The 26,686-nt window shown below is 41.4% G+C and overlaps 1 protein-coding gene across 2 annotated transcripts in view; it reads left to right on the top strand.

Moving 5' to 3' along the window:
* Positions 1 to 26,686, top strand: part of gabrb3 (gamma-aminobutyric acid type A receptor subunit beta3) — a gene marked incomplete at both ends in the record, with an annotated part of 147,973 nt that overhangs the window by 105,628 nt on the left and 15,659 nt on the right. For both annotated transcript variants that reach the window (XM_080735358.1, XM_080735359.1), the window contains 4 exons: positions 10,471 to 10,691; positions 16,026 to 16,108; positions 17,828 to 17,965; positions 23,433 to 23,585. In XM_080735358.1, coding sequence (XP_080591484.1) covers positions 10,471 to 10,691; positions 16,026 to 16,108; positions 17,828 to 17,965; positions 23,433 to 23,585 — 595 coding nt within the window. The remainder of the gene's footprint in view (positions 1 to 10,470; positions 10,692 to 16,025; positions 16,109 to 17,827; positions 17,966 to 23,432; positions 23,586 to 26,686) is intronic.

Below are 26,686 nucleotides of genomic sequence, written 5' to 3' on the forward strand. Positions count from 1 at the left end.
TGATATCGTCGTTGTCGGGTGGACACCTTGTATCTCCAAGTTTCAAATGTGTACGTTCTTTCTCAAAGTAAAGCCCTGCTTCATCGTACAAGGCCGTCGCACAAAAGTAGTGAAAACAGCAGATCTACAAGCACACAACGCCTCGCCATGCGAGGCGTTGTGTGCTTGTAGATCGGCTGTTTTCACTAGTTTACATCATTTTTAAGATGAAAAATGAAAAACGAACGGTTTTGGACATACAAGGTTTCCACCCGACAACGACGATATGCAACATCACATGTCACATGCCCAGATGGATTCCATCTCTGTAATGTGAGGGCAAACTGGTAGAACCGCTACAGCCAACCTGCAGCCTCACTGCATGCTCATGGGATATGACCCAATGAGAAGCATAATGCATCACGTCTTGGCGGGGGAACAGAAAGTGAAAAAGAATGCTGGCAAAAACTTGTCATAGAGCCAGAGCCTTTCACCAGACACATCTCCTCTCATTATCTGATGCTCAGCCTCGAATCCCTGCAGAACCAACTTTCACCTTCACAGAATTTCGTAGAATTATTTTTAGAATTTCGGTCGTATCTAAATACTTTTGATCTGTTAAGAAACTGGACATACTGTAACACAGGCGCTTTCTGTTTCTAGCAAAGGGTCAGTATTGCCACATGTAGAGGCAATCCTTATGTAAATTATGTATAATGTACAATATATTTCATATGTTCGCTGTTTATTATACCATTGTCTTGTATAACCAAAGGATATTCACAAATATTGATTACAGTTTAATACTGTTAATACTATTTAGTACATTGGATATATTTAGGACATTGCACTATAGGTTGTGTTGGTAGTTTCTGAGTATTTTGCTTTGTTTAACAATGACAGTGAGATACTTGTTGCACTAACTAGCATTGACTGCTACGGTCTCTTTTTGTAAGACACTTTATGTATACCGGTATATACTTATATATTATTCGCCCCCTCTATTGATGCACCTTCTCTTTATTGGTACTGTACTGCTCTTGTTTTTTTCCCCTCTTATCTATCTTTTTTCTTACTTCTCTGTAACTTTGTAAATAACTGTATACTGCTGTGCTACAACTGGACAACTGAATTTCCCCCTTGGGATAATAAAGGTATCTATCTATCTATCTATCTACTCATACACTCATCATACCCAGATTTCCTAAGACTTTTAGGTCAACGCTGCAATCCATGAACGCTGTAATCCATGTTCATGTCACAAGCGCTGACATGTTGAGCAGCAACCAGCAAAATGTGTTAATTAAGCAGTTTAACCACTTTAAGGTTCATTTTTCCTTCGTCTTTTCTCACGTTAACAGTCCACTTGTAGTCCTGCTGGTACAACGACTCATCGTTGTGATATACATATATTCGTCACACTACTACTGTGTCGTCTGCACATTTCTGCAAACTTATTTGAAAATAGATGAGGCATTGCCACATAGGCATGGATGCCGGGCGGCGTCGCCGGTTCGATTCCCGATCCGGACGACATTTGCCGCGTGTCACGCCCCATCTCTCCCCCCATTTCCTGTCAGTCTACTGTCCTATCAATAAAAGCATAAAAGCCCAAAAACAAATCTTTAAAAGAAAATAGATGATCTACAAGCTCACATGTGATGTGATGTGAGCTTGTAGTTGTGCTAATAAAAACATATATATATTTCTTCTGTAGAAATGACAGAGTAAATACAGTAGATGTATATTGCAGCTTTAAGTTGCATTTTATCCCCTCTGGGAAATGTGTTCTCTGCATTTGTCCCATTCCCAGGGGCGTCACAAGGGGGGGGGGAGTGGGACTGAGTTACTAGGGCCCAAGGTGGAGGGGCCTGGAATTATTTTATACTTCAGCTACTGAAAAATAGCAGATATACAAGCTCACAGCGCGGCACCGAGTACAGCGCTGCAAGCTTGTAGATCTGCTATTTTTGAAAAGTCGTGAAATTGGGTGCAAATCTTTGAATATATGTATTTTTTAAGCCAACATTTGTAACTCAAATTTTGCTTCTGGGGGTGGTCCCTGGAACTAAATAATTTGAGATGGGGTTCCGTGGCCAAATACGTATCATTTTGGGGGTCCTTCACAAAAATGTGAGCACCACTGACATAGAAACATAGGTTTTTCAAAAATAGCAGAAGCACAAAATAGCACAAGCTATTTTTTCAATAGTTAAAGCACAAAATAACGCAGTGAATCCTTGTACCCAGGGCCCAGAATTTGGTGCGACACCCCTGCCTGGCCACCGTGCATCCCCTGGGTACTTTGGTTAATGGCTGGAATGTGCGCCTGCTGTACTGTGGCATGCATGTCTTTTGGTACGGAAGGAAATCCAATAAGTACCCAGAGGAATCCCGCGCAAATACAGGGAGAACATGCAAACTCCACAAAGAAAAACCCTTTGTGCCTCATTTCATATGCAGTCCTGCAGCTAGGAAATCTACGTCAAATAGGTGCACTGGCCTGGAAATGCGGTGTGCTTGTCATTCTGAAGCACACCTTGCTTATAATCGAATGGCAATATGTGCCTCTCCCCTTTATGTATACGCGTTTAAGGGAGGATCACCACACAAATAATGGGAGGACATATTCTAGGCCTAGCCTATAGATTCTATATAGTCAGGGGATATTAATAAAACCTGGGAATAAATTCCTTACCAAACGATTTCTTCACCAATGTGTTCGTCAAGGTGTCTAGTAACATATCTAACAAAGTTTGAAATTCAAAATCCCTAGGAGAATCTTTGACAGCTAGGGTAACTTTGGGTCTCATTCACTTACTATACACTATGCTATAAAGGAAACAATTACTCCCAAACAATCTGCTTTAAAGGACCTACACCATGAATTTTCACTTTTTCCATTTTAAAACCTTTTTTTGGGGTCCCACTGGCACCTTCTATCCTCACAAAGTCCTATTTCTGTACATTGTGTCTTTCTCTGGTTTTGGGAAGACAGAGATGAAAAGCTTTCCACAGGTTCTCAGAACAGTGCTGTTCTGAGAGTTGACGCATGTGACGTCACACGCGTTTCCCGTTTTTTTTTTCAGAGTCAAAAAAAAAAAAAAATTAAAAAAAAATTTTTCAAAGTTTTTTTTTTCAAAAGTTTTTTTTTCAAAAAAAGCACCGAGTACAGCGCTGCAAGCTTGTAGATCTGCTATTTTTGAAAAGTCGTGAAATTGGGTGCAAATCTTTGAATATATGTATTTTTTAAGCCAACATTTGTAACTCAAATTTTGCTTCTGGGGGTGGTCCCTGGAACTAAATAATTTGAGATGGGGTTCCGTGGCCAAATACGTATCATTTTGGGGGTCCTTCACAAAAATGTGAGCACCACTGACATAGAAACATAGGTTTTTCAAAAATAGCAGAAGCACAAAATAGCACAAGCTATTTTTTCAATAGTTAAAGCACAAAATAACGCAGTGAATCCTTGTACCCAGGGCCCAGAATTTGGTGCGACACCCCTGCCTGGCCACCGTGCATCCCCTGGGTACTTTGGTTAAGGGCAATGGCTGGAATGTGCGCCTGCTGTACTGTGGCATGCATGTCTTTTGGTACGGAAGGAAATCCAATAAGTACCCAGAGGAATCCCGCGCAAATACAGGGAGAACATGCAAACTCCACAAAGAAAAACCCTTTGTGCCTCATTTCATATGCAGTCCTGCAGCTAGGAAATCTACGTCAAATAGGTGCACTGGCCTGGAAATGCGGTGTGCTTGTCATTCTGAAGCACACCTTGCTTATAATCGAATGGCAATATGTGCCTCTCCCCTTTATGTATACGCGTTTAAGGGAGGATCACCACACAAATAATGGGAGGACATATTCTAGGCCTAGCCTATAGATTCTATATAGTCAGGGGATATTAATAAAACCTGGGAATAAATTCCTTACCAAACGATTTCTTCACCAATGTGTTCGTCAAGGTGTCTAGTAACATATCTAACAAAGTTTGAAATTCAAAATCCCTAGGAGAATCTTTGACAGCTAGGGTAACTTTGGGTCTCATTCACTTACTATACACTATGCTATAAAGGAAACAATTACTCCCAAACAATCTGCTTTAAAGGACCTACACCATGAATTTTCACTTTTTCCATTTTAAAACCTTTTTTTGGGGTCCCACTGGCACCTTCTATCCTCACAAAGTCCTATTTCTGTACATTGTGTCTTTCTCTGGTTTTGGGAAGACAGAGATGAAAAGCTTTCCACAGGTTCTCAGAACAGTGCTGTTCTGAGAGTTGACGCATGTGACGTCACACGCGTTTCCCGTTTTTTTTTTCAGAGTCAAAAAAAAAAAAAAATTAAAAAAAAATTTTTCAGTTTTTTTTTTCAAAAGTTTTTTTTTCAAAAAAAAATTTTTTTTTACAAAAAAATTTTTTTTTGAAATTTTTCAAAAAAAATTTTTTTTTCAAAAACTGTCAAAAAGTCAAAAAAAATTCAAATTTTTTTTTTTTCAAACTTTTTTTTTCAAAAATTTTTTAAAATTTTTTTTTCAAAAAACTTTTTTTTCAAAAACTTTTTTTTTCAAAAAACTTTTTTTTCAAAAAACTTTTTTTTTTCAAAACACTTTCAAAAAACTTTTTTTTTCAAAAACTTTTTTTTTCAAAAAACTTCTTTTTTTCAAAAAACTTCTTTTTTTTCTGGAAAAACCCCACTAGATGCGCCCCTGAGCAAACAGAGGCCGTTTTGGTATTGCAGCTGGAGAGCCTCATTATAGTAGAGCTAGAACAAACACAAAGAATGGTCAGAGTGTTTGTTGAGGGTTAAAACCTGTCTAAGACTCAATTTTGAGCATATATTTATACAAAAAATATAGTTTTAAAAGCATGGTGTAGGCCCTTTAAGTGGGATGTGAGGGGTCTAACTAGGTGTTTTTAATTATTCCGTATCCATTGCAAGCATTGAAAAAAATTCCTTGGGCTAAAAACGGCCCCCCAAAACGATGGTTTAGTGATGAGTCATCACTTTTCACAGTTTTGTGGTGTGAGACCCAAAGTTACCCTAGCTGTCAATGATTCTCCTAGGGATTTTGAATTTCAAACTGTGTTAGATATGTTACGGATAACACAATGTTCAAGCCATCTGTAATACAAGTCCTTGTCTTGCTATCTGTTCAGGAGCACATTGTATGACTCCTAAAGCCGTTATTTTATGAACAACAGTCACCCAAATTCTATTTCTCTCAGTTGCAATACGCCCGCCACAATGTTTGTGTAATTAATCAATGAATTAATCAGTATTGCATTTTGCTTTTATTTTCATTGATGAGCTGGTTGAGGGTTCCGTGTGCTGCACACACATCAATTTACCTTTTACCTTTAAAAAGGTAGACCTTTATTAATCCAGTTTTCAATGACAGCTTCATCACCCAGCTGATGACGTTCATGAAGAGCACTCAGTGGGGCTCCGTTGGGGATTAATGTCTTGCTCAGGAACAGGGTTGAACTGGTGACCTTCTGATTACCAGGTGGCCTCTGTATAGGGGTGGGCGATATGGTGATAAATATCGTTGAGACCAGGGCAGGAATTTCATGAGGCCATGAAGGTCATGGCCACAGTTGCCCCTCAGTTTGGCCTTGTGCCCCTAAAAAATGGCATGCCCTGAGGCCACAGTGGCCTTAATGCCCCAGCTGACTGTACCACTTCTTCTCTGTCTCTGTCTTGTCAATGTGTAGACAGTAGATACTGGTGTTTCTTTCTTGTCATGTAGGCACCAGTGTTTTTTTGTTGAGATTCTGAAATCATAACTCCTGACTGAGTCCCCATCTTTAAACCAATCTAGTGACTTTGATTGGTGCAGGGCTGATCAGATATTTCACTGCAGATTAGGTTATCATCCCTAACCCCTAAATTCAACAAATTATTTCAACTAGCCCTTACCCGTTCAAAGATATGAGCTCCAAAATGATGTGCAGTGTGTGGGTTATGGGATGTGCACTGTGCACACAGTATATGAGGGATGGAAAGTAACTTTAACTGGTGCTTGCATGATGTAGGAGCATCAATGTAAGAAACCCGTTTCGTTTAATGGCTACAGAGATACTGCCCCTAAAAGGACGAAATTTCAGGCCTGGTTGAGGCGATACAATGTTTCCACAATATGCCTTTTCAGAGATATCGTATATATATATCGTGATACAATGAGGGAGCCTTGTAAAAAAATCCTGTTGAATTGTTAATACAGAGATTCATTTAAAGCTGCATTTTGGTGTAAATCAGTAGTTCTCAAACTTTAAAATGTCAAGGTCTCCACTTAACTCTGACTGTATACAAATGAAACCAAATGGACCCGTAAGGGTCCATTTGGTTTCATTTGTATACTGTCAGAGTTAGATACTTGTAAGGGTCAAATGTAGACCTCCCAAAAGGAACCCAGAGAATCCCTGGACCTGAAAGTAACTTGACAAATAACCATAAAAACCTATCATGAAAAAGAATCGTGATAAGATGTATGTGTATCGATTCGTGATACAGCTTGGAAAAACATTGTGATATTGTATTTGTCCATATCGCCCACCCCTACCTCTGTACTACACTAAGCTACGACTGCCCGCAACCGCTGTTTCACGTACAAATATGGAATAAGGAGGCGGTTCCATTCACAGATTGCGTAATTAGCTGCTACCCTAGTAAATCAAACGTTCAGATTGCCAGTGCAATTTGCCCTCAACCTTAGATGTACATAAATCCGGTCCTCAATGGTTGAGTAGAGATGGAGGCTGTGAGATTTCCTGAGGCAATATGTGTTGTTTGACTAAATTGACTTTGACCAGTCAAATCAGCCAACCTGCTGTCCCCATGCATGACACATTGGCCCCTGGGGGCCAGTCTCCGACGACACAAACTTCTGAATGTGATTTAACTCATACCCCGCCATTTGCAAATACCTTCGTACTTTCATATGCCTCTGTCTCCATAGACTTCCATGTAATTCATAGTGCACTGATAATGTCATGTCCATGCCTAGATCATGCACCACGTGTGTGCACATTGCTCACAGCTTTCAAACACAAAAATCTGAATGGAAATCCGTTCAGGCATTCATGATATAGCAGCCATTATGTTTTCCTAAAATGTAAACAAAGATGGCTGCCATGTTTGAAAGATGGGGTTGCTATAGGGGTTAAACATGCAATTTTGCGATTGCTATCATGCCTACTACATTTTTTGGGGTCCAATTTTGTTTTTGAGGGGCCTGGTGGGGAGGGACATTAGCATATTCTCGGGACTATCGGGCCTAGCAGGGAATGAGTTAATGGGCGCTTGAAATGAACAGGTCAAAATTAACTGGTGGGTAACACTGTCAGGTTACTAGCCAACATGGCAGGTGATGACTCGACAGAATGGATGGAGTCATAATTCTTCTAGCACTAATCTTATCATTCCCATGATTGCAGTGTTGTGACATGTAATACAACCAATGTTGTAAATTTGACTGCAAAGTTGACAAACTATGACCACTATGGTTCTCTCACACAAGCAAACGAGGCTGCTAGGCTTGCTTTTGACCAATGTTGGTCTTCAAAAGCTAAAATATGTTACGAGTGGCTTATAGTAACTAACATTCAATAGCCATATGGGCTGAAGATTCAAATAAAAAGTAAATTTCAAGCCCTAACTAACCCTTCAAAGAAGTTTCTTCAAAATCAGAGCTAGATCCTGAGAAAAATCCTGAGACCCACAGCCACCAATTATGGCCTATGGCCTATTAAGGGGACTGACCTCCCGTTGGTCTGACCAGGTTAACATTCACTAGGTTAGCATTCACCATTGTCGGCAGGTTAGCATTTCACCAGGCTAGCATTCACCAGCGGTGAAGGTGGTCGGAAACGGGAGGTCGAACCAATATCACGTTACCACCTATTAACCACTTAAAGGACAACTTTCGTTTTTTACAACAAGGGTTCATAGTTTAGATTGTAATTAAAGAATATAAAAGATGAGTGTTAAAATGATTTCCTTTACTTCTTTCTATGGTTTTAGAAATTCTTATTTCAGTGGTTGGGGGCAAGCGTACAAGTGGATAAATATGTAATTTTACACAGAATAAGCCCATTCCCAAGATACAACACAACCTTTCATGGTTGGATGTGACTTATGGGGGCTAGAAGTGCTACTGTAAATAGTAATAAAGAAACTGCAGACTTATTGTGTATAAAAAGACATATTTAGCCACTTGTACGCATGCCCCCATGCGTACGCATGCCCCACATTTTAGCACGGTAAACACAATAAAATAATAGATCGAAGCAAATGAAAACATTTTAACACTCACTTTTTCTTTTCTCTAATTACAATCTAAAATATGAACCCTTGTTGTAAAAAAACAAAGTTGTCCTTTAAGCTTATAGGTCTGCTATTTAGCCTATTTATGAAAATGAGGGGGTGCCAGGTTGAAGTAAATTTAGTTAAACCAGTGTTGAGAGGACAAATAGAGATCTGGGAGTTGTATTCAAACGAAAATGATGCACTTAAACACTTGTCATGAGTGTGCTACTGTGCCAGTGAGTGGATTCAAAAGCAGACATTTTCTCAGCATTGCCAACTTTGTGTTTATTTCCCGAGTCCTGCTTATTTATTTAAGAGAGCATTAGTCAGCAGAACAAAGCCAAGTGGGCCAGTAAAGAGCTCCATTAAAGCCCCAGGAAAAAGCTTTTGTGTTTGATGGCTCCACCTGTGGAACCGGTTGGAAATCAGAATGTCCTCTGAATTATTGACAGGCTTATTTCACAGCATGCTTCGACAGCATGCTACGGTAGCTTCGACGTAGCACACACCATGTGTGCTACGTCGAAGCTACCGTATTCTGCTTTGTCTGTTTGTCCGTCGATCTGTCCAATTTTTTGGGGGTTATTCAAAAAATAAAGCATAGACAATTAGCCATGCACACACGTCAAACAAACGTGCACACGCACGCGGCCACTCACACACACACACACACACACACACACACACACACACACACACACACACACACACACACACACACACAGAGTACTTAAATATTAACCTTACTGTATAAACTTCGTTGATCAATGTCCCCCAAGGTTCTGTACTCGCCTCCCCCTCAGAAAATAGTCGATCTACAAGCTCACCACTTACCGCGTTGCAAAGGCCGTGTGAGCTTGTACTGTAGATCTGCTATTTTTGCCAAACGTTCTCCATTGTTGTGTGTTCATCAATTATGATATTCCCTGAATAATAATGCCTGGAACGCTAGCGGTTCATGTTGTTAAATTATTTAGATTGGATATTCTGGTATTATTTTCGTGCCACTGTGCAGTGTGCTCCAGTTTTTTTGAGTTGTTGTTGGGTTAATCAGGCAGATCCAGTTGGCAGCAGTGTTTGGGCCTGGCGAGATCAGTGGTCAGCCCTCAGAGCTGAGCCATGGTGTCAGGGGTGTCACAAAGGGGAGGGGGAGTGGGACTGAGTTACTAGGGCCCAAGGTGGAGGGGCCTTCATTATTTTACCCTACTTTAGCTATTGAAAAGTTTTACAAGCTCACAGCACGGCACCGAGTGTCGCGCTGCAAGCTTGTAGATCTGCTATTTTTGAAAAGTCATGGAAATTTGTGCAAATATATATATTTTTCCACATTTGTGACTCAAATTTCCCTTCTGAGGGGTCCCTGGTACTAAATATTTTGAGATGGGGGTCTGTGGCCAAATACATATCATTTTGGGGGTCCTTCACATGAAAAGGTTTGAGCACCACTGACATAGAAACATAGGTTTTTCAAGAAGGATTTGAAATATTCAAAGACTTGCACAAATGTTCACAATTTTTTTTAAATAGAAGACCTACAAGCTCAGCACGTCACTCGGTGCCGCGCTGTAAGAATGTATTTTTTTTTTCAATATTTGTATTTTTCAATAGTTAAAGCAAAAATAATGCGTTCCCATGCAGTCTAAATGGGTTAAACCCCCTCCTCCTATGAAGAATGTTCATGGGAGGCCCGCAGTGAATCCTTCTACCCAGGGCCCAGAATTTGGTGCGACGCCCCTGCATGGTGTCGATGCTGTAGCTGCAGAAATGGAAATCTATAATCTGAGGGCTAGTGCCACGATTCTGAGCAGAAGGGCTGAGGAGGGTTTCTTCTCTAGACAGCTCTTGAGAAATGGTCGCCCGGGGCCGGTTGTTGAGAATCAGAGTTGTTTGACAATTCTATAAATATCACGTTGACTGCAGAAAATCCATCCTGAGCTCCGGGGCTGCAGACACGTAGCAATGACCTACGTGGTAGCCTTAACTCACTGTGAGTAAGTGAACCCCCGAACTCACAGTTATGACGGCGTACGCCAACATTACCCCCAGAGAGAGAGTCCCTCAGACCTGGGACACAATGCTGCATTATTTATACTGTACCTGCCATGTAATAGCATCACTTCTGACGTGTCTGCGTCTGTGATGTGCACTAAATGACCCGTGTTCTCCTTTGGTCCACAGGATTACACGCTGACGATGTACTTCCAGCAGTACTGGAGAGATAAGAGGTTGGCCTACGCCGGGATCCCTCTCAACCTGACGCTGGACAACAGGGTGGCAGACCAGCTCTGGGTCCCCGACACCTACTTCCTCAATGACAAGAAGTCCTTTGTGCACGGTGTTACAGTCAAGAACCGCATGATTCGACTGCACCCGGACGGTACCGTCCTCTACGGACTGAGGTGAGTACAACCGCTGCAGCTAGTCTAGACCCCCAATAATAATAATAATAATAATCCTTAAAACCCATTTAGGCCTAGAATTATTGAATGCTTTAACCAGTGAAAAATAGCAGATATACAAGCTCACAGCGCGGCACTCGGTGCCGCGCTGTGAGCTTGTAGATCTGCTATTTTTGAAAAAGTCGTGAAAATGTGTGCAGATCTTTGAATATATGTATTTTCAAAGCGAACGTTTGGAACTCAAATTTTGCTTCTGGGTGGTCCCTGGAACTAGATATTTTGAGATGCGGGTCCGTGGCCAAATAAATATCATTTTGGGGGTCCTTTACATGAAAAGGTTTGAGAACCACTGACGTAGTGGTCTCTCAAGAACAGACCAACTGAGAAGTGAAGGACCTTTTCTTTGACGATGGCTGGCCAGATTGCTTACACAGAAACATAGGTTTTTCAAAAAGTCTTAGAAGGATTCAAAAGACACAGAATCGGGTCAAAATTCTAATTTTCAAGATTTTTCAAAAATAGCAGATCTACAAGCTCGCAGCGCGGCACTCGGTGCCGCGCTGTGAGCTTGTATATCTGCTATTTTTCACTGGTTAAAGCATTTAATAATTCTAGGCCTAATAATAATCCTTTTATTTATATTATATTATAATTTCCAAAGGGTATGTTGTGAAGGGTGTCAGTTTCATCGTTGTGAAGTTCCGTTGACAGTCAACGGTTGACTGCCACCACGAACGACCAAGCTAGCCTGTTATCACATTGTGTCATCACATTCCTTCCCAATTGTATGCCCATATATGGAGATCCCTGATTGTACAAAAGTTGTACGAAACTCAATTTTTTAGTATAACCGCCGATCCAACAAATATGCCCGTAAAAGGGGACAGACTGAGAGACAGATACTGAAACGCACCGACGCATATCTGGGGTCTCGCAGCACACGATTGGTTCTACAGACAGGGATCTCCATATATGGGCATAAAAGGGATTGTATGTATGATTTCAGACATCATAGACATCAACTTTTGCACATGGATAGCTCCCATTTTGTCCTATGTTCTTAGCTGCTTCCCCTGCCATTACTGTACTTGCATTTGTACAGTTGTATGATCCAACCAATATGCCCATATCTCTATATATGGGTATCAGGGATCTCCATATATGGGTAACTAGTCCGATATACTGTATATATTGTCGTTGTCGGGTGGAAACCTTGTATGTCCAAAACCGATGGTTTTGTTATCATTTTAAAAATGATTTAAACTAGTGAAAACAGCCGATCTACATGCACACAACGCCTCGCGGTGCGAGGCGTTGTGTGCTTGTAGATCTGCTGTTTTCACTACTTTTGTGCGGCGGCCTTGTATGATGAAGCGGGGCTTTACTTTGCGAAAGAACGTACACATTTGAAACTTGGAGATACGAGGTTTCCACCCGACAACGACGATATATTTTAATAATGAATTCCGTCCTGCGTAAATGGGTGAGGTCGCTTTTCGCCCTTAGGCGTCTTACTGGTGGTATACAATTCACCCTTTGTTAGGCTCCTGGTTGGTCCCTGACTGACCAACCAGCAGGCTCTATCTGCCTTGTCCCGCCCTGGTTCCGCCTTTTTTATGTTGAATTAGCTAAAACCAATTTTTTTGAGAAATAAAAACATTTAAAAGCATGCTGATTCACTATGCTGCCACCGAGCAGCTCCAATTGACTGAAACAAAGTTTGAAATTAGAATTGAGCACACAGAATAACAATATGAAGCAACTGAATTAACATGGCAGTGGATGGAATGTCCCACTGAATGTCCCTCCAAGACACAGCAACCAATGGGTGTGGAGAGGGGCAGGACAATGGGCGGGACTTGACAAAGGGTGAATTATGGCCAATGCTGTGAATAGAAGATGACATGACATGTATTGATGCCAGTATGGTCCTTCAGTTTGTTCACTTTCCGAACATGGATGTTGAGTGTTTGTCCCCAGATGTTTTGCTGACAGTCGTTTTTACTTCTGTCTGCCTTGGAACTAAAACGTGAGAGCAGCGGGCCGCCCAAGCTAGTTTCAAAATGAATCGTCAGCACTCAGCAGGGTCAGAATTCAATCCTTATGATGCAGGAATGATATTTCTGCTGCCGCAACACCGCTGAAAGAACAGCAACACTTGTATCAAATTATATCGTGTGTATATCATATTATTAACCACAAGTACCGCAGTGCAATAACGCATAGAAGAAATTACATGAGATATCGAGGCAGATCTTATCAATCGATTGCAAAAAAGTCAGTGTTATTTATTATCTTCTTTTCTGGAAGCATTAAAGGAGTAGTTCACCCCCAAAATGACTTTTTTTCTATTGATTAGTCATGCTATGGAGACTAGAGTTCAATAATATTTTTTGGTTTTTGTCACATTCCTAAGACAAAAATTTGATTCGAGTAAATTTACCCCCATTGATTCCGGATGGTGACCCGTTTCGAAACGGGTCACCATCCGGAATGAATGGGGGTACATTTATTGTTATCACATTTTTGTCTTAGGAATGCGACAAAAAACAAAAAAAAATATTGAACTCTAGTCTCCATAGCATGACTAATCAATAGAAAAAAAGTCATTTTGGGGGTGAACTACTCCTTTAAGGACGTAATTGTCATGATTTTATGGTAATGTACTGCGGCTCAGCCATGTGTGTGTAGAAACTACCGCTTGGCATCTCAGTACAATAAGCCCTCAAACCCAATTAAGTTTAATTTGCAGACAATCTGCTTTTCAATCTTAAATGCCATGCACTGCACTTCCAAAATGTGCATTTAAAAGTACAATGCGTAGCAGAGAATACGATGAAGTAATAGTAACGTGTTAATACAATTGTGTGCATTTAGTAATTATGTTAGTTCACTATAATCCGTGGATGGCCGTGCTAGAAGATGATGATCAAGCAGTGTTGAGAACTGTTAAAGCTACAACAGAATCACTTAAACTCTACTGTGCAGTTAAAAGGATGGACTTTGGGTCAGTAACACTTTCATCTCCCAGAGCATTTCTCCCTCTCAAACTATAGTACTGTAAACCGAGAGTTAGCTTGGTTTCTTTTTATTTATTTATTTTCAAAAATAGAACAAGTCCAGTTGTAAAAAATACAATAACCATAGAAACGTTACAATGCGTTGGTGAGATGAGTGTAGGCCTTATAAAAACAAGGATAGCTTTAATTATGCTAAGGACACTATCAGGGACATGCTGGGGCCCTGATTCAGCCCGGGAAAAAGAGTTGGAGAGGCCTTCATTGCGTGCTATAGAGAGAGATCTCTCTCTATAGCGCTGCTGCTACTCAAAGATTTGCCATTTCAGATCATGACAAGTGACAAGCCAGTGGGCCAATTACATGAGTTATATTTCGTTGTTGTTGGGTGGAAACCTTTTGTTTTGTATTTACCAGCGGCGCGAGGCGGTGTGTGCTTGTAGATCTGCTGTTTTCACTACTTTGCTTTGCAAAAAAAATTACAAATTTGAAACTTGGAGATACGAGGTTTCTGCCCGACAGTGACGATTTACTTTGTTGGCCGCCCAGCCCCCAAAATGGAACGAAGGCCGACATTTTATTTTTACATTTTTCCCTAATGGCCGGCCTGGACCGGCCGGGAATGAACCGGCTGTTCGGGAGTTGTCCCGCTTTTCCCAATGGCCAGCACGTCCCTGACTAGAAATACTGTTCCTATGAAACGCCTTTCAGCGAGCCCACAATAATGGGTGTCAGGGCAGGGCAATTAAAGGTAGGGAAGTGATATGTTTTTTGTGTTTTGTTAAAAGGTTTAAGCTCTATATTATGATAGTAATCATCACTATAGAGCATGTGTCCGGGGGCCACATGCGGCCCCCACCTTAACGTAATGCGGCCCGGCCCGCAGGTTAATACCGGAATACTGATATATTATCGATGTCAGCTGTTACAATTGCAAACATGACCTGCTTTAATTACGTCAGTCTATATGAGTAGTTTAGTGATTAGTATAGTAGTATTAAAATGTATTTTGATGTCCAAGTTGTATTTAGGTTCATGAAGTTAACATGACTATAATATAACTAAACAAAAAATAATTCAGGATTCAAAAAAAAAAAAAAAAAAAATAGCCGATCTACAAAAATCTATCGGCAAAAAATAGCCGATCTACAAGCTCAAAACGCGATGCGATGCGTTTTGAGCTTGTAGATCTGCTATTTTTACTTCTTTTGTATGAGATTCTAGAATGACAAAGTAGGACGTAGCAATATGCAATGTGGCCCTCTGGAGTGAAGGTGGAAATATAGTGGCCCTCGCCCTCATCAAAGTTGCCCACCCCTGCTATAGAGTGTTTGTTCAGTGGCAGGGGTCTCGGTGTCTCTCCAGCAGAAAATACTTTGTCAGGTAAGTGGCCAAGAGAAAGTACCAATTTATTCGCTTAAATTGTAGTGTTTCAGTTCCAAGTTCTCTCTCCTCATTGGATGAAATTGGTATCCCTGACCTGAAAATGCATTTTCTGATTAAAGAGGTGGTGCTATAGTTTTGTACTTTTTCTGGTTTTCATGTGTCTAGGAGGTTGACAGTACTTCATTAGACCCCCTGGTGTGGTTGATATGAGCAATTATGCATTGTCTTTTTATTTGGGTGTTTAGCTGGAGGATGCCACCTGCTGGGTCAGATATGCCGTTCCAAAAACACCCATACTTATTACATCACACAATCAACTCCTCCCCTAATTACCATTCACCCAACACTGTGGGGTGTGGCTAACTTCAGCTGGGTCACCACCCACCATGACAACCAGGCATACTTAATGAACTGGTGGGTGTGGCCACATAAAAACATAATTTTAACACTTTCTGTACACTTTTTTGGAAATAATCTTCCTCCTAGTATAATCATAATAGTTGATAATCATGTTTTAGAGGGGGAATAAATCATGGCACCCGCACTTTAAGAGCAGGCAAAACAGGGAGCCCCTGTTACTGAACAAACACTCTATACCTATGAGTACAAAAAGTATCACCCTACCCAAAATATATTTGAAATCTGAAACAATAGTGCACTTAATCTTGCTCGTGTACTGTAGGTTTATCGAATAATTGAGAAGCAATTTAAAACATTTTATATATATCAACAAATCAAAAAAAAAAAAAAAGTCTTATTTCTGTCTTTCTCAGTGTTGTGTACGTAAAAAGAAGCACATTTCTGTGCTGATGATATATTCCCTTTTCCTTTTACAGGGGGTTGTTCCCGCAGTGTGATGTAAATCAAATGGTAAAGCAATAATTTCCTCCAAATGATGCATACTTCTCTCCCGGGTTTGTCTATAATTCAGAATCACAACCACAGCAGCCTGCATGATGGATCTGAGGAGATACCCGCTGGACGAGCAGAACTGCACCCTGGAAATCGAGAGCTGTAAGTTAAAAGCCCAGTTTATGACTCAAAATGAAATAAATAAATAAATAAATAAAGGGTTATGATGTACAGTACTTTTCCCCGGGTGAAGGGAGTGATAAAAGGATATTGGACGTTGAGGCTGATTAATGTTATCAGCCCTTGGGGTGATACGGCTTCAGTTGACCAGTCAGTGCCAGCCAAAGTGCCACCGTCGGCTGAACTGTCACCTGGAGTGACCTCACTGCGGAAGGAACTCGGCGTGTCAAACATCGCCGCCACTGTTTACCGCATTGCTCAAACGCTATTTTCTCATTGTTTGCTCTGTCACAATTATTACATAATAGTCTTATCGCAATTATTTGACATAATCGCAATTATTTGACGTAATCGCAAATTCGCAAATATCTTGTCATAATCGTCATAATCGTTTACATGATGAAAATTTTCAAACATTTAAAAACATTTTGGAAAATAGCCGATCTACAAGCTCACAACGCATCGCATTGCTATCAATGTTCTTTTTCAAGTATAAAGTTGTCATAAATGTAAGTCATTTCTTTGTATATTTAGGTTATGTGTCTTGCCATGTGCAACTTCAAAGCCTAAAAGCCAAACAGGAATGTAATTATCAACGACAAAAACACAATCAAATCGTTAATCGCAATTATTTGAGTGACAATTAATCGTCATGTAAAATGTCACAATCGTGACAGCCCTACTCATTGTATTTGTGACTAAATACTAAATAGGTACGTGATGAAAGAATATCGCCTGGCCACTCATCGTCACCCTCTTTGAGGATGGAAGTACAGGTCCTCATAGCCATGACAAATCCTGGGTGATAATCTACAGTATAAACTGTGGCCGTTTTGTACAGAGGGCAATGCAGTCGTTACAGCTGGTGTGCCAACGAAAAGAGCGATTTTGGCTAGACAGTAAGCACCAACACACAAGGACGGAGTCGAGTCACTGGTCTAGGTTTTATGATTTTTAATAACTTCTTTGGCCATCCCTTGTTCTCAACACACTTGCCCTCATAAAGCTGTCGGTGGTCATGGAATCCTCGAAAGTGGTGTTTGTGAGCCTCCGTGCCAACAAGGCCAGACACACCCTCAACCCATGGAAGATTAAATTTGTCACCGTCGGGCGGAAACCTTGTATGTCCAACACTGTTACTTTTCAGGAAATGGAGAATAGAGCGTCTTGTGTTCCAATTTATCCACTTAAAGTCATTTAGTCATAAGCTCTCGTTAACACTTTTCTTTGGTTTCTGTTAAATATTTGACTTAACCACATTCAACTCTCACTTTCACAATTACAAAAAGAAAAAGAAAAAAAAATCCAATAGGCAATCAAAAAATAGCTCTGAACGTGTCACATGGCGACATTGTGGGCTTGTAGATCCGCTGTTTTTGCTACTTCTACACAACACTGTCATAAAACAAAGTATACAACATTCCATTGATTCATGATAAAACATACAAATAATATGGAGATACAAGGTTTCTGCCCGACAGCGACGATGTACATGTCACACGTAGCCGGCCTTAGTGATTCATGGGACTTAATCACATGTGACACATTAGGACATGAAATGTCGCTCCGGTGTTGGTGTGAATGACAACACATTAGTCATGTTATCTTCTTGCTAACAAAATGACAGGGCAGCAGTGCTTGCTCTCTAAGCGTGAGTCATGTCTTTGACTGGGATGTTGTGTGCATCGCCCTCGCCCACAGACGGCTACACCACGGACGACATTGAGTTCTACTGGAAAGGAGGGGACAACGCGGTGACGGGGGTGACCCGCATCGAGCTGCCACAGTTCTCCATAGTGGACTACAAGCTGGTCTCCAAGAACGTGGTCTTCTCAACGGGTACGTCGAATGAAGAGAGACGCTAATTAGCAGTGTGAAATGCAATAGTTTAAAGCTGAAATCCATAACTGTTTTGGTGAATACAATTCATGGTAGAGTGCTGTATGTTAGTTAATACAATAATAACAATGGTAACTAGAAGTGCCAACTTGCACCTAGCGCACAAGTAGGCCATATGGCCACAGGAATACTGGTCCCTCATTGCCTGTTAATGATGACGTTGCCAGAGATGCTGGTCTCTGATTGGGCTACGGTCTTAAACAAGAGAGGACACCGACATAGAGTACAGTACATAGATACAGTACATAGATACAGTACATAGATACAGTACATACCCAGCCGATGGCAGTAGTTGCGCGCTCTGCTTGCGCAAGTAATAACACAACTCCTGTAGTTGTAGTTGGTCTACCTGCTCTTATATTGATAGATAGATAGACAGATAGACAGACAGACTCACGCACGCACGCACGCACGCACACACACACACACACACACACGCACACACACACACACACACACACACACACACACACACACACACACACACACACACACACGGTAGACAGACTCTGCTGTGGAACCTCCACACTCCCAACAGCACACGAGGGAGGTGCTCGAACGTAATGCATTTTGCCAAAGTTCGCTGTGAAGGCCATGATCATATAGCTGTCCTCAGCTCTGCCTGTTATCCCACGAGGGCCTTCTTATAATTTATTTCAAAAGGCTCATCTCATTACAAAATGTGCATCCTCCAACCAGCCTCTCACCACTGCAACACTAGAACTGGGACTACGAATGGAGAGGCAATTACCCGTCTGTTTATTCAAGCTGTTGAAAGAGAAGGAGGCAGTGGTAGCAGGGGGATTGGGTGTGCTTGATAAAGGATATATCGTACTCGTATGGGAGAAGAGCCCAAGCATAAATTATTCCCTTGTGATGCTTGACTCAGAGGCGTCACAATGATGATTATTCCCACTGCAGCACTAATGATGACGGATGGAAAATGGATTTCGGGCTTGAATGCATGTTGTGTTTAGGGTTGGGATGGGACGATATGAACATTTCATATCACGATTATTGTGACAAAATAAATCGCCATTTACGATATTATCACGATAATCAGAATCCAAAACTGAAAAACTACAAAACTATGGCACCGCCTCTTTTACAGTCTTTTCGATCACAGCATGCATCTACCTGAACATAATGCCACCCCGGGCATACAGTAGAACCCCTGGTGGTGCAACGTTGCTGTTTATATGACAGTCAACAACAACCCATAATTCTTGGCGTTGTAGTTCTACAACTGCGGTTAAATAATAATACTCTTTATTTTATAGCACTGTTCTTAACAAGGTTTTACAAAGTGCTTCACAGAAGAAAATAAAACAAGAGCACAAAAAAGCAAAACAGACGAAGAAAAGCACATAAAAATTAAACGAGCACAAAACCAACAGGGAATAGCAGGTTCAAATGAAACAGATGAAACATTAAACAATAAAAGCTGGGATATAGGAATAACTAGCTCAGCTGGTTAGCCGATCACAGTCAGTAAACACTTGATGTAATTTCAAGTGAGGCCTTTTTAAGCTTTAAATGCGATCACTATGATTTTTAAATCAATACGGAATAATTCTGTCAGGCAGCCAGTGTAAGTTGGCTAAAGCAGGATTAATGTGTTCGTATTTCTTTTTGCCTGTTGGATATCGTGCTGCAGCATTCTGCACTATAGTTGGAGTTGGTGAAGGGAGCTCTGACTGTGCATTAAATGCATTACAGTATAGTAGTCCAGGTGGGAAAAAATAAAACCATGATTAACTATGCAAATCAGTAGGTGGCAAGAATTATCAAATGTTATAATTGTCCTTTAAAAAGAAGCACAGGACAAAGTCTTAATGTATCAGTATTCACCTCACTTCTATCTACTGTTAACAGTAGGTCATTATTCATTAGAGCAGGGGTTTTCAAAGTGGGTGACGGGGCACCCTGGGGTGCCGCGACGGCAGTCCAGGGGTGCCGCGACGTAATTTAATAATATTTGGAATTTATTTGGACACTTAAAAAATATTTAGTATCATTTTAAACATGAAGTAGCCTACAAAGTTATTTTCAGACAGTTCTAAGCAAAATGGCTATTATCTCAACGTTTTCCTCGCAACATAATTACTAAAATATCGTCACTGTCGGGCAGAAACCTTGTATCTCCTCATGTCTTTTGCCCTGCTTCATCATACAAGACTGTCGCACAAAACTAGTGAAAACAGCCAATCTACAAGCACTGTGCTTGTAGATCTGCTGTTTTCACTAGTTTAGTACATTTTATAGATGTAAATAAAAAACGAACGGTTTTGGAAATACAAGGTTTCCACCCGACAACGACGATATGCTATAAATATAAGATGCTGGGAGTGAAAATTATAATGTAGGGGTGCCTCGGATTAAAAAAAATATTTATGGGGTGCCCTGAGACAAAAAACGTTCAAGTTCAAGGTTTAAAGGACAACTTTAGTTTTTTACAACAAGGGTTCATATTTTAGATTGTAATTAGAGAAAAGAAAAGATGAGTTTTAAAATGTTTTCATCACTTCTTTCTATCATTTTTGTGATTTTAACGATTTTGATTTGTGGATCAAGTGGCTAAATATGTATTTTTAGACATAATAAGCCCATTCCAAAGATGCACTGCAATCTTTCATGGTCAGATAAATAGTAACAAAGAAATTGCCGGCTTATTGGGTCTAAAAAGACATATTTAGCAATTGTACACATGCCCCCCAACCATTGAAATCAAAATAATAAAATCGCTAAAACAATAGAAAGAAGTAAAATAAAAACATTTTAACACTAATTTTTTTCTTTTCTCTAATGACCATCTAAAATATGAACCCTTGTTGTAAAAAAACGAAGTTGTCCATTAAGGTTACTTGTCTCTTGGAGAGATTTGTCTTGGAAACAAGGACCAGCTGCATTTCATATACAGTATAATACAATACAATTAGGGCTGGGATGCGATTAAAAATTTTAATCTAATTAATTACAGGCTCTGTGATTAATTAATCGCATTTTAATCACACATCGATATTTGACCTGAGAAACATTTATTTTCAAGTAAAACACATTTTGTTGTATGAGGGAATCAACAAGTGAGTTTTTTTAAATCTAAATTTCGCATCCACTGGGCCAAGCAAAGCGCTCTGATCGGCTACTTCTCCCTTTGCGTTTGTTGTCTCTTCTTGGTTTGTGCACCGCTATGATCGGTATGCCCAAAACTGAAGGTTCTATGGTGCAAAAACTAAGTGCGATTAAAATGCGTTAATTTTTTTAATCGCGTTAATTTTCTGTAATTAATTAATCGCAATTAATAAGTTAAAGTCCCAGCCCTAAATACAATACAATAGAAAAGCAATAAGACACACAGTGACACACGTACAACACCTAACAGTCATTTAGGCCTTCCCTCCAGCATAATATATCATCACAATATATCACCCCAGCCAACATACCTACAGTACAGTAGTGCGCAAGATTACCACCTTAGCCCCACCTCAAAACCTTCTACCCTGCTGTCTACCATCTGGAAGGGGTCTATTATTTCCATATTACTATTTTCCAGAAGCAGTCAAATAATTGTTGTGTGTCAGTGGACCATCATAGACCTTGTTCACATGGCATAAACTAGAAGCAGTGCTCTTCCGAGCACAGGTCTCCACCAGGCCACACAAATCGGCCTGTTATAGCGCCACCATGAGGCTGATTTAAAAAATGTGGGGCAGAGGTTCTGAATTAGCATCCAGGGAGTGTGTGTGCTCAGTTTGGCAGCGATCGGGCCAACGGCGCCGGAGATTAGCTGGTAACAACCAGGCCACACAAATCGGCCTGTTATAGCGCCACCATGAGGCTGATTTGAAAAATGTGGGGCAGAGGTTCTAGATTGGCATCCAGGGAGTGTGTGTGCTCAGTTTGGCAGCGATCGGGCCAACGGTGACTGAGATTAGCTGTTCACAAACTGCGAGGACGCACGGACGCACGCACGGACGCACGGACGGACGGACGGACGGACGGACGGAGGGGAAAACATACTCTCCCTCAGCCTTCGGCTGGTGGAGACAATAATTGTGTAGTGTTACTTCCTTCAAAGGTGTTACCAATTAAGGTTGACTTAACACTCAAGTCAAACAGAGTCAGGGCTCTGCTATTGTGCATGTTGGCTCACTGTAAAGGCTCTGCCACACTGTGGAACAGAGACATAATTACTAACTAGAAGCAGTGCTCTTCCGAGCACAGGTCTCCACCAGGCCACACAAATCGGCCTGTTATAGCGCCACCATGAGGCTGATTTAAAAAATGTGGGGCAGAGGTTCTGAATTAGCATCCAGGGAGTGTGTGTGCTCAGTTTGGCAGCGATCGGGCCAACGGCGCCAGAGATTAGCTGGTAACAACCAGGCCACACAAATCGGCCTGTTATAGCGCCACCATGAGGCTGATTTGAAAAATGTGGGGCAGAGGTTCTAGATTGGCATCCAGGGAGTGTGTGTGCTCAGTTTGGCAGCGATCGGGCCAACGGTGACTGAGATTAGCTGTTCACAAACTGCGAGGACGCACGGACGGACGCACGGACGCACGGACGGACGGACGGAGGGGAAAACATACTCTCCCTCAGCCTTCGGCTGGTGGAGACAATTATTGATACTAATTATTAATAAGTATCATTAGTTACACCACTGGCACTGAAGGAAGTACACAACTAATAGGTGCCGAAAAAGGTCCAATCTTTCTGGTTCAACATAGTTAGCACACCTGGATAATGTTTTTGGAAAACAACCTCATCTGACCTCATGCTTCACTTAGAAACTACTGTCTTTTTTCGTGAATGTTAAATTGAGTGAGTGATCAATTTATTCTGAGGCACCCCTGGACTGGCATCATGGCACCCTAGGGTATAGGCGGCCCGTGGGCCATTTGCGGCCCGCGGGGGGCTACTGTCTGGCCCACACCAACCCCAGTAATAATGGTGGTATAAGAGCAGCAACAACACTAGTATATCGTCGTTGTCGGGTGGAAATCTCGTATCTCCAAATTTGTACGTTCTTTCGCAAATCATACAAGGCCGTCGCACAAAAGTAGTGAAAACAGCAAATCTACAAGCGGTGCGAGGCGTTGTGTGCTTGTAGATCGGCTGTTTTCACTAGTTTAAATCATTTTTAAAATGATAAATTCAAAACGTACGGTTTTGGACATACAAGATTTTCTCCCGACAACAACGACAACTGTCGCTGGAGTAGTGGGAACGCCACCGTCGCCCCCTGCAATGTTGTGGCCCTCGGCTTGGTACCCTAGACATAATTCGGCTCTTGGGGAAAACTAATTGGGGAACCCTGGGAGCTGAAGAGAAATGCAAGATATAGCTGTTTTTCTCTTACAGTAACAAGGGCCGGTTCCTCTTGTCTCTCTCCTTGCTTCTACACAGGTTCCTATCCACGACTGTCTCTGAGCTTCAAGCTGAAGCGAAACATAGGATACTTCATCCTCCAGACCTACATGCCGTCCATCCTGATCACCATCCTCTCCTGGGTATCCTTCTGGATCAACTATGATGCCTCTGCTGCCAGGGTGGCATTAGGTATGATATGGACCAGTTCTTTGCATAGGGTGACCCACCCTATGCCTATGGTTAGAGATAGGGTTAGTGTCCGAATGGAGACATGTCGGAAAGGAGACATGTCGGAGTGGCGGGGTGTAACCACCGGTGGGCCCCCGGCTCACAGTTTGAGAATCTCTGCCCCTAAAGCCAACTCCATTGATCTCGGCTGGAACGGCGACCCTAATGAAAACCCCCGTGCAATGTCTTTGCACTATCGTGAGCGCCGTCGCTTTCAATTGCACCGTTCCCTAAAAGCTCAGGTGCGTGTCCCCGGTGCGTCAACGATGGATGCAGTACATTTAGAGAGATCTAGTTAGAAGATAGGGAGGCCCCTCCACAAGTCCACACAAGTCCTCTCTGGGGGGGGGGGGGGGGGGCAGGCGAGCGATGGACTCTGATTTACAAGCTCTAATGTATCACCACTCGCTCAGACACACAGAGAGATCAATGTAGTTAGAATGCAATTCCACTTACTGTATTCTCCAAATGTAATCACAGGGAAGGCTGTTCCTCAATCGCTCTGCTGCCCCCCTGTATTTGGTTACCTACTATTCACTAGGTAGGGATGGGACCAGATGAAAATGTCATATCAAGATTATTGTGACAAAAGAAATTGCGATTTACGATATCACGATAATCAAAATCCATTATCCTGGGGCGTAACATTTGCCAAAAAAATTGCGTTGTGAGCTTGTAGATCGGCTATTTTTTGGCAAAGACATTTGATAGAGAGTGAAAAAAATACTATAATTATGTATTTTATAAGTACCTTTTACCAAATTAGGGTTTTAGTGCTAGTGGTACCAGATATGCAGCTCGGCAAATAAAAGTTGAATTGATCCCAGTGCATGACGGAGGACGATATCACGATAATTGTAAATCTCCACGATATGATTATCGTTAGTGTTTTTTTATCACAATAAACGATAATATCGCTTATCGTCCCATCCCTACTACTAGGTCTATTCCCTAGCGCAGGGACTCCCAAACCTGAGACCCAAAAAGAGATTTGATGTTTCTTCATGACCTTACCATGACTACTTACAAAGATAGTAATACATGGATCCCGACCAGGGGCGTCACACCAAATTCTGGGCCCTGGGTACAAGGATTCACTGCGGGGCCCCTGTGCTTTAACTATTGAAAAATAGCAGATATAAAAGCTCACAATGCGGCACCGAGTGCCACGCTGCGAGCTTGTAGATCTGCTATTTTTGAAAAATTGTGAAAATCTGTGCAAGAAACCTATGTTTCCATGTCAGTGGTGCTCAAACTTTTTCATGTCAAGGACCTCCAAGATGATATGTATTTGGCCACGGACCCCCATCTCAAAATATTTAGTTCCAGGCACCCCCCAGAAGCAAAATTTTAGTTACAAATGTTCGCTTAAAAATACATATATTCAAAGATTTGAACACATTTTCACGACTTTTCAAAAATAGCAGATCTACAAGCTCGCAGCGCGGCACTCGGTGCCGCGCTGTGAGCTTGTATATCTGCTATTTTTCAATAGCTAAAGTATAAAATAATTAAGGCCCCTCCACCACCTTGGGCCCTAGTAACTCAGTCCCACTTTCCTACCCCTTGTGACGCCCCTGTGAGAGTCACAGCCAGATAAAGCTGAAATTACAGGAATCCCCATAAAGCTGTATGTCCAAGCAATTTGCGATTATGCTTCAGTTGGGATTTTCAGTCAGCTGTTACTGTTGTTACATGGGGGGGGGGGATTGTGTTTCATTTGATTCACTACAGAATCAACCACAAATATACTTGATAGCCTTTAGACAAATCAAATATTTCTCAAGTCTTATATATGTCACAGTTAGTTTGAGATTCAGTTAGATTGAGAACAGGAGCACTCGTTTTTGGGCACAAGGTGGAGCAGGCAGTGCCTCCTTCGGGGAACTAGGAATAATTTGACTGAGGTTAGGGTTAGCATTAGGGTTAGGTTTAGGCATAGTTTTACTGAGGTTAGGGTTAGGTTTAGGCACAGTTTTACTGAGGTTATTTAGGGTTAGGTTTAGGCATAGTAGCATTCACCAGGTTAGCATTCACCAGCGTGGGACTAATGCATGGGCTTCTTCCACATCCAGGTGAACTTCTTCCACATCCAGGTGAACAAAAACAAGCGCTCCTTTCCCAATCTAACTGGTTTCTCAAACTAACTATAACATATACACTAATGGACTTATCTTGTAATGGGAATGGCAAACGTTTTCTTTTCTTTTCTTTTTTTCTTTTTTTTTATTACATAGTCCAGGGAGTCTGTTTTTGGGTTTGATGAGTAACCCATTCTCCTCTTAACCCCGAAAGAGCTCTTGGTTTTGTTATGGAGAAATCAATACCACGTAGAGTACAGTACTCCTGTGCTCTTAACACCCACACACATGCAGTGCAACACTTTAGGTTTATGTAAGTGAGACTGGACAGAAATAAACAGGCCGCGAGCCATGATGGAACCAGGTAAATACAGTTTGTTTTTAATGCTACGTGTTATTACGGGCCAAGCACTGAAGATGTATAGTGTAGGCAACATATTGTAATTGCAGTTCTTCATACTAAGTATGGTTCTACACATGACAATGTCCTCCGCTCAACTATCCCACTCTTTGGTCCAAGAAAACTTCCTCACTCTTGTTTGGATTGTCATTGAAGTTGTGCACCTTCATGCTTTTAGTGACTGGTTTGTTGTAGCGTCATCCTTAAGCCAAAAGATGTATTTTTGCATCTCAAAATGTAATAGTCTGATTGTCATGTACTGTAACCTGCTAAGCACTTCAATCCAGTGTTGTTTTTGACAGCACATTTTGATTTAGTTTTAGTCATAGTCTTTTGAATAAAATGCCTTTTAGTTTTAGTCATAATTTAGTCACCCGAACAGTTTTAGTTTTAGTCTAATTTTAGTCGACTAAATATCATAAGATTTTAGTCGACTAAATCCACTGTTGATTTAGTCAACTGTAGAATTGTATTTTGGCAGGGCTTGATGGCATCATAATGACTGATTTTACACTTGCGCGACGCGTTGTGAGCTTGTAGATCTGCTATTTTCAGCACGCAACACCTGAGAGCAACCAAAC

The sequence above is a fragment of the Nannobrachium achirus genome (assembly GCF_963921795.1).
Source record: "Nannobrachium achirus genome assembly, chromosome: 1".
NCBI classification, from domain to species: Eukaryota; Metazoa; Chordata; class Actinopteri; order Myctophiformes; family Myctophidae; genus Nannobrachium; species Nannobrachium achirus.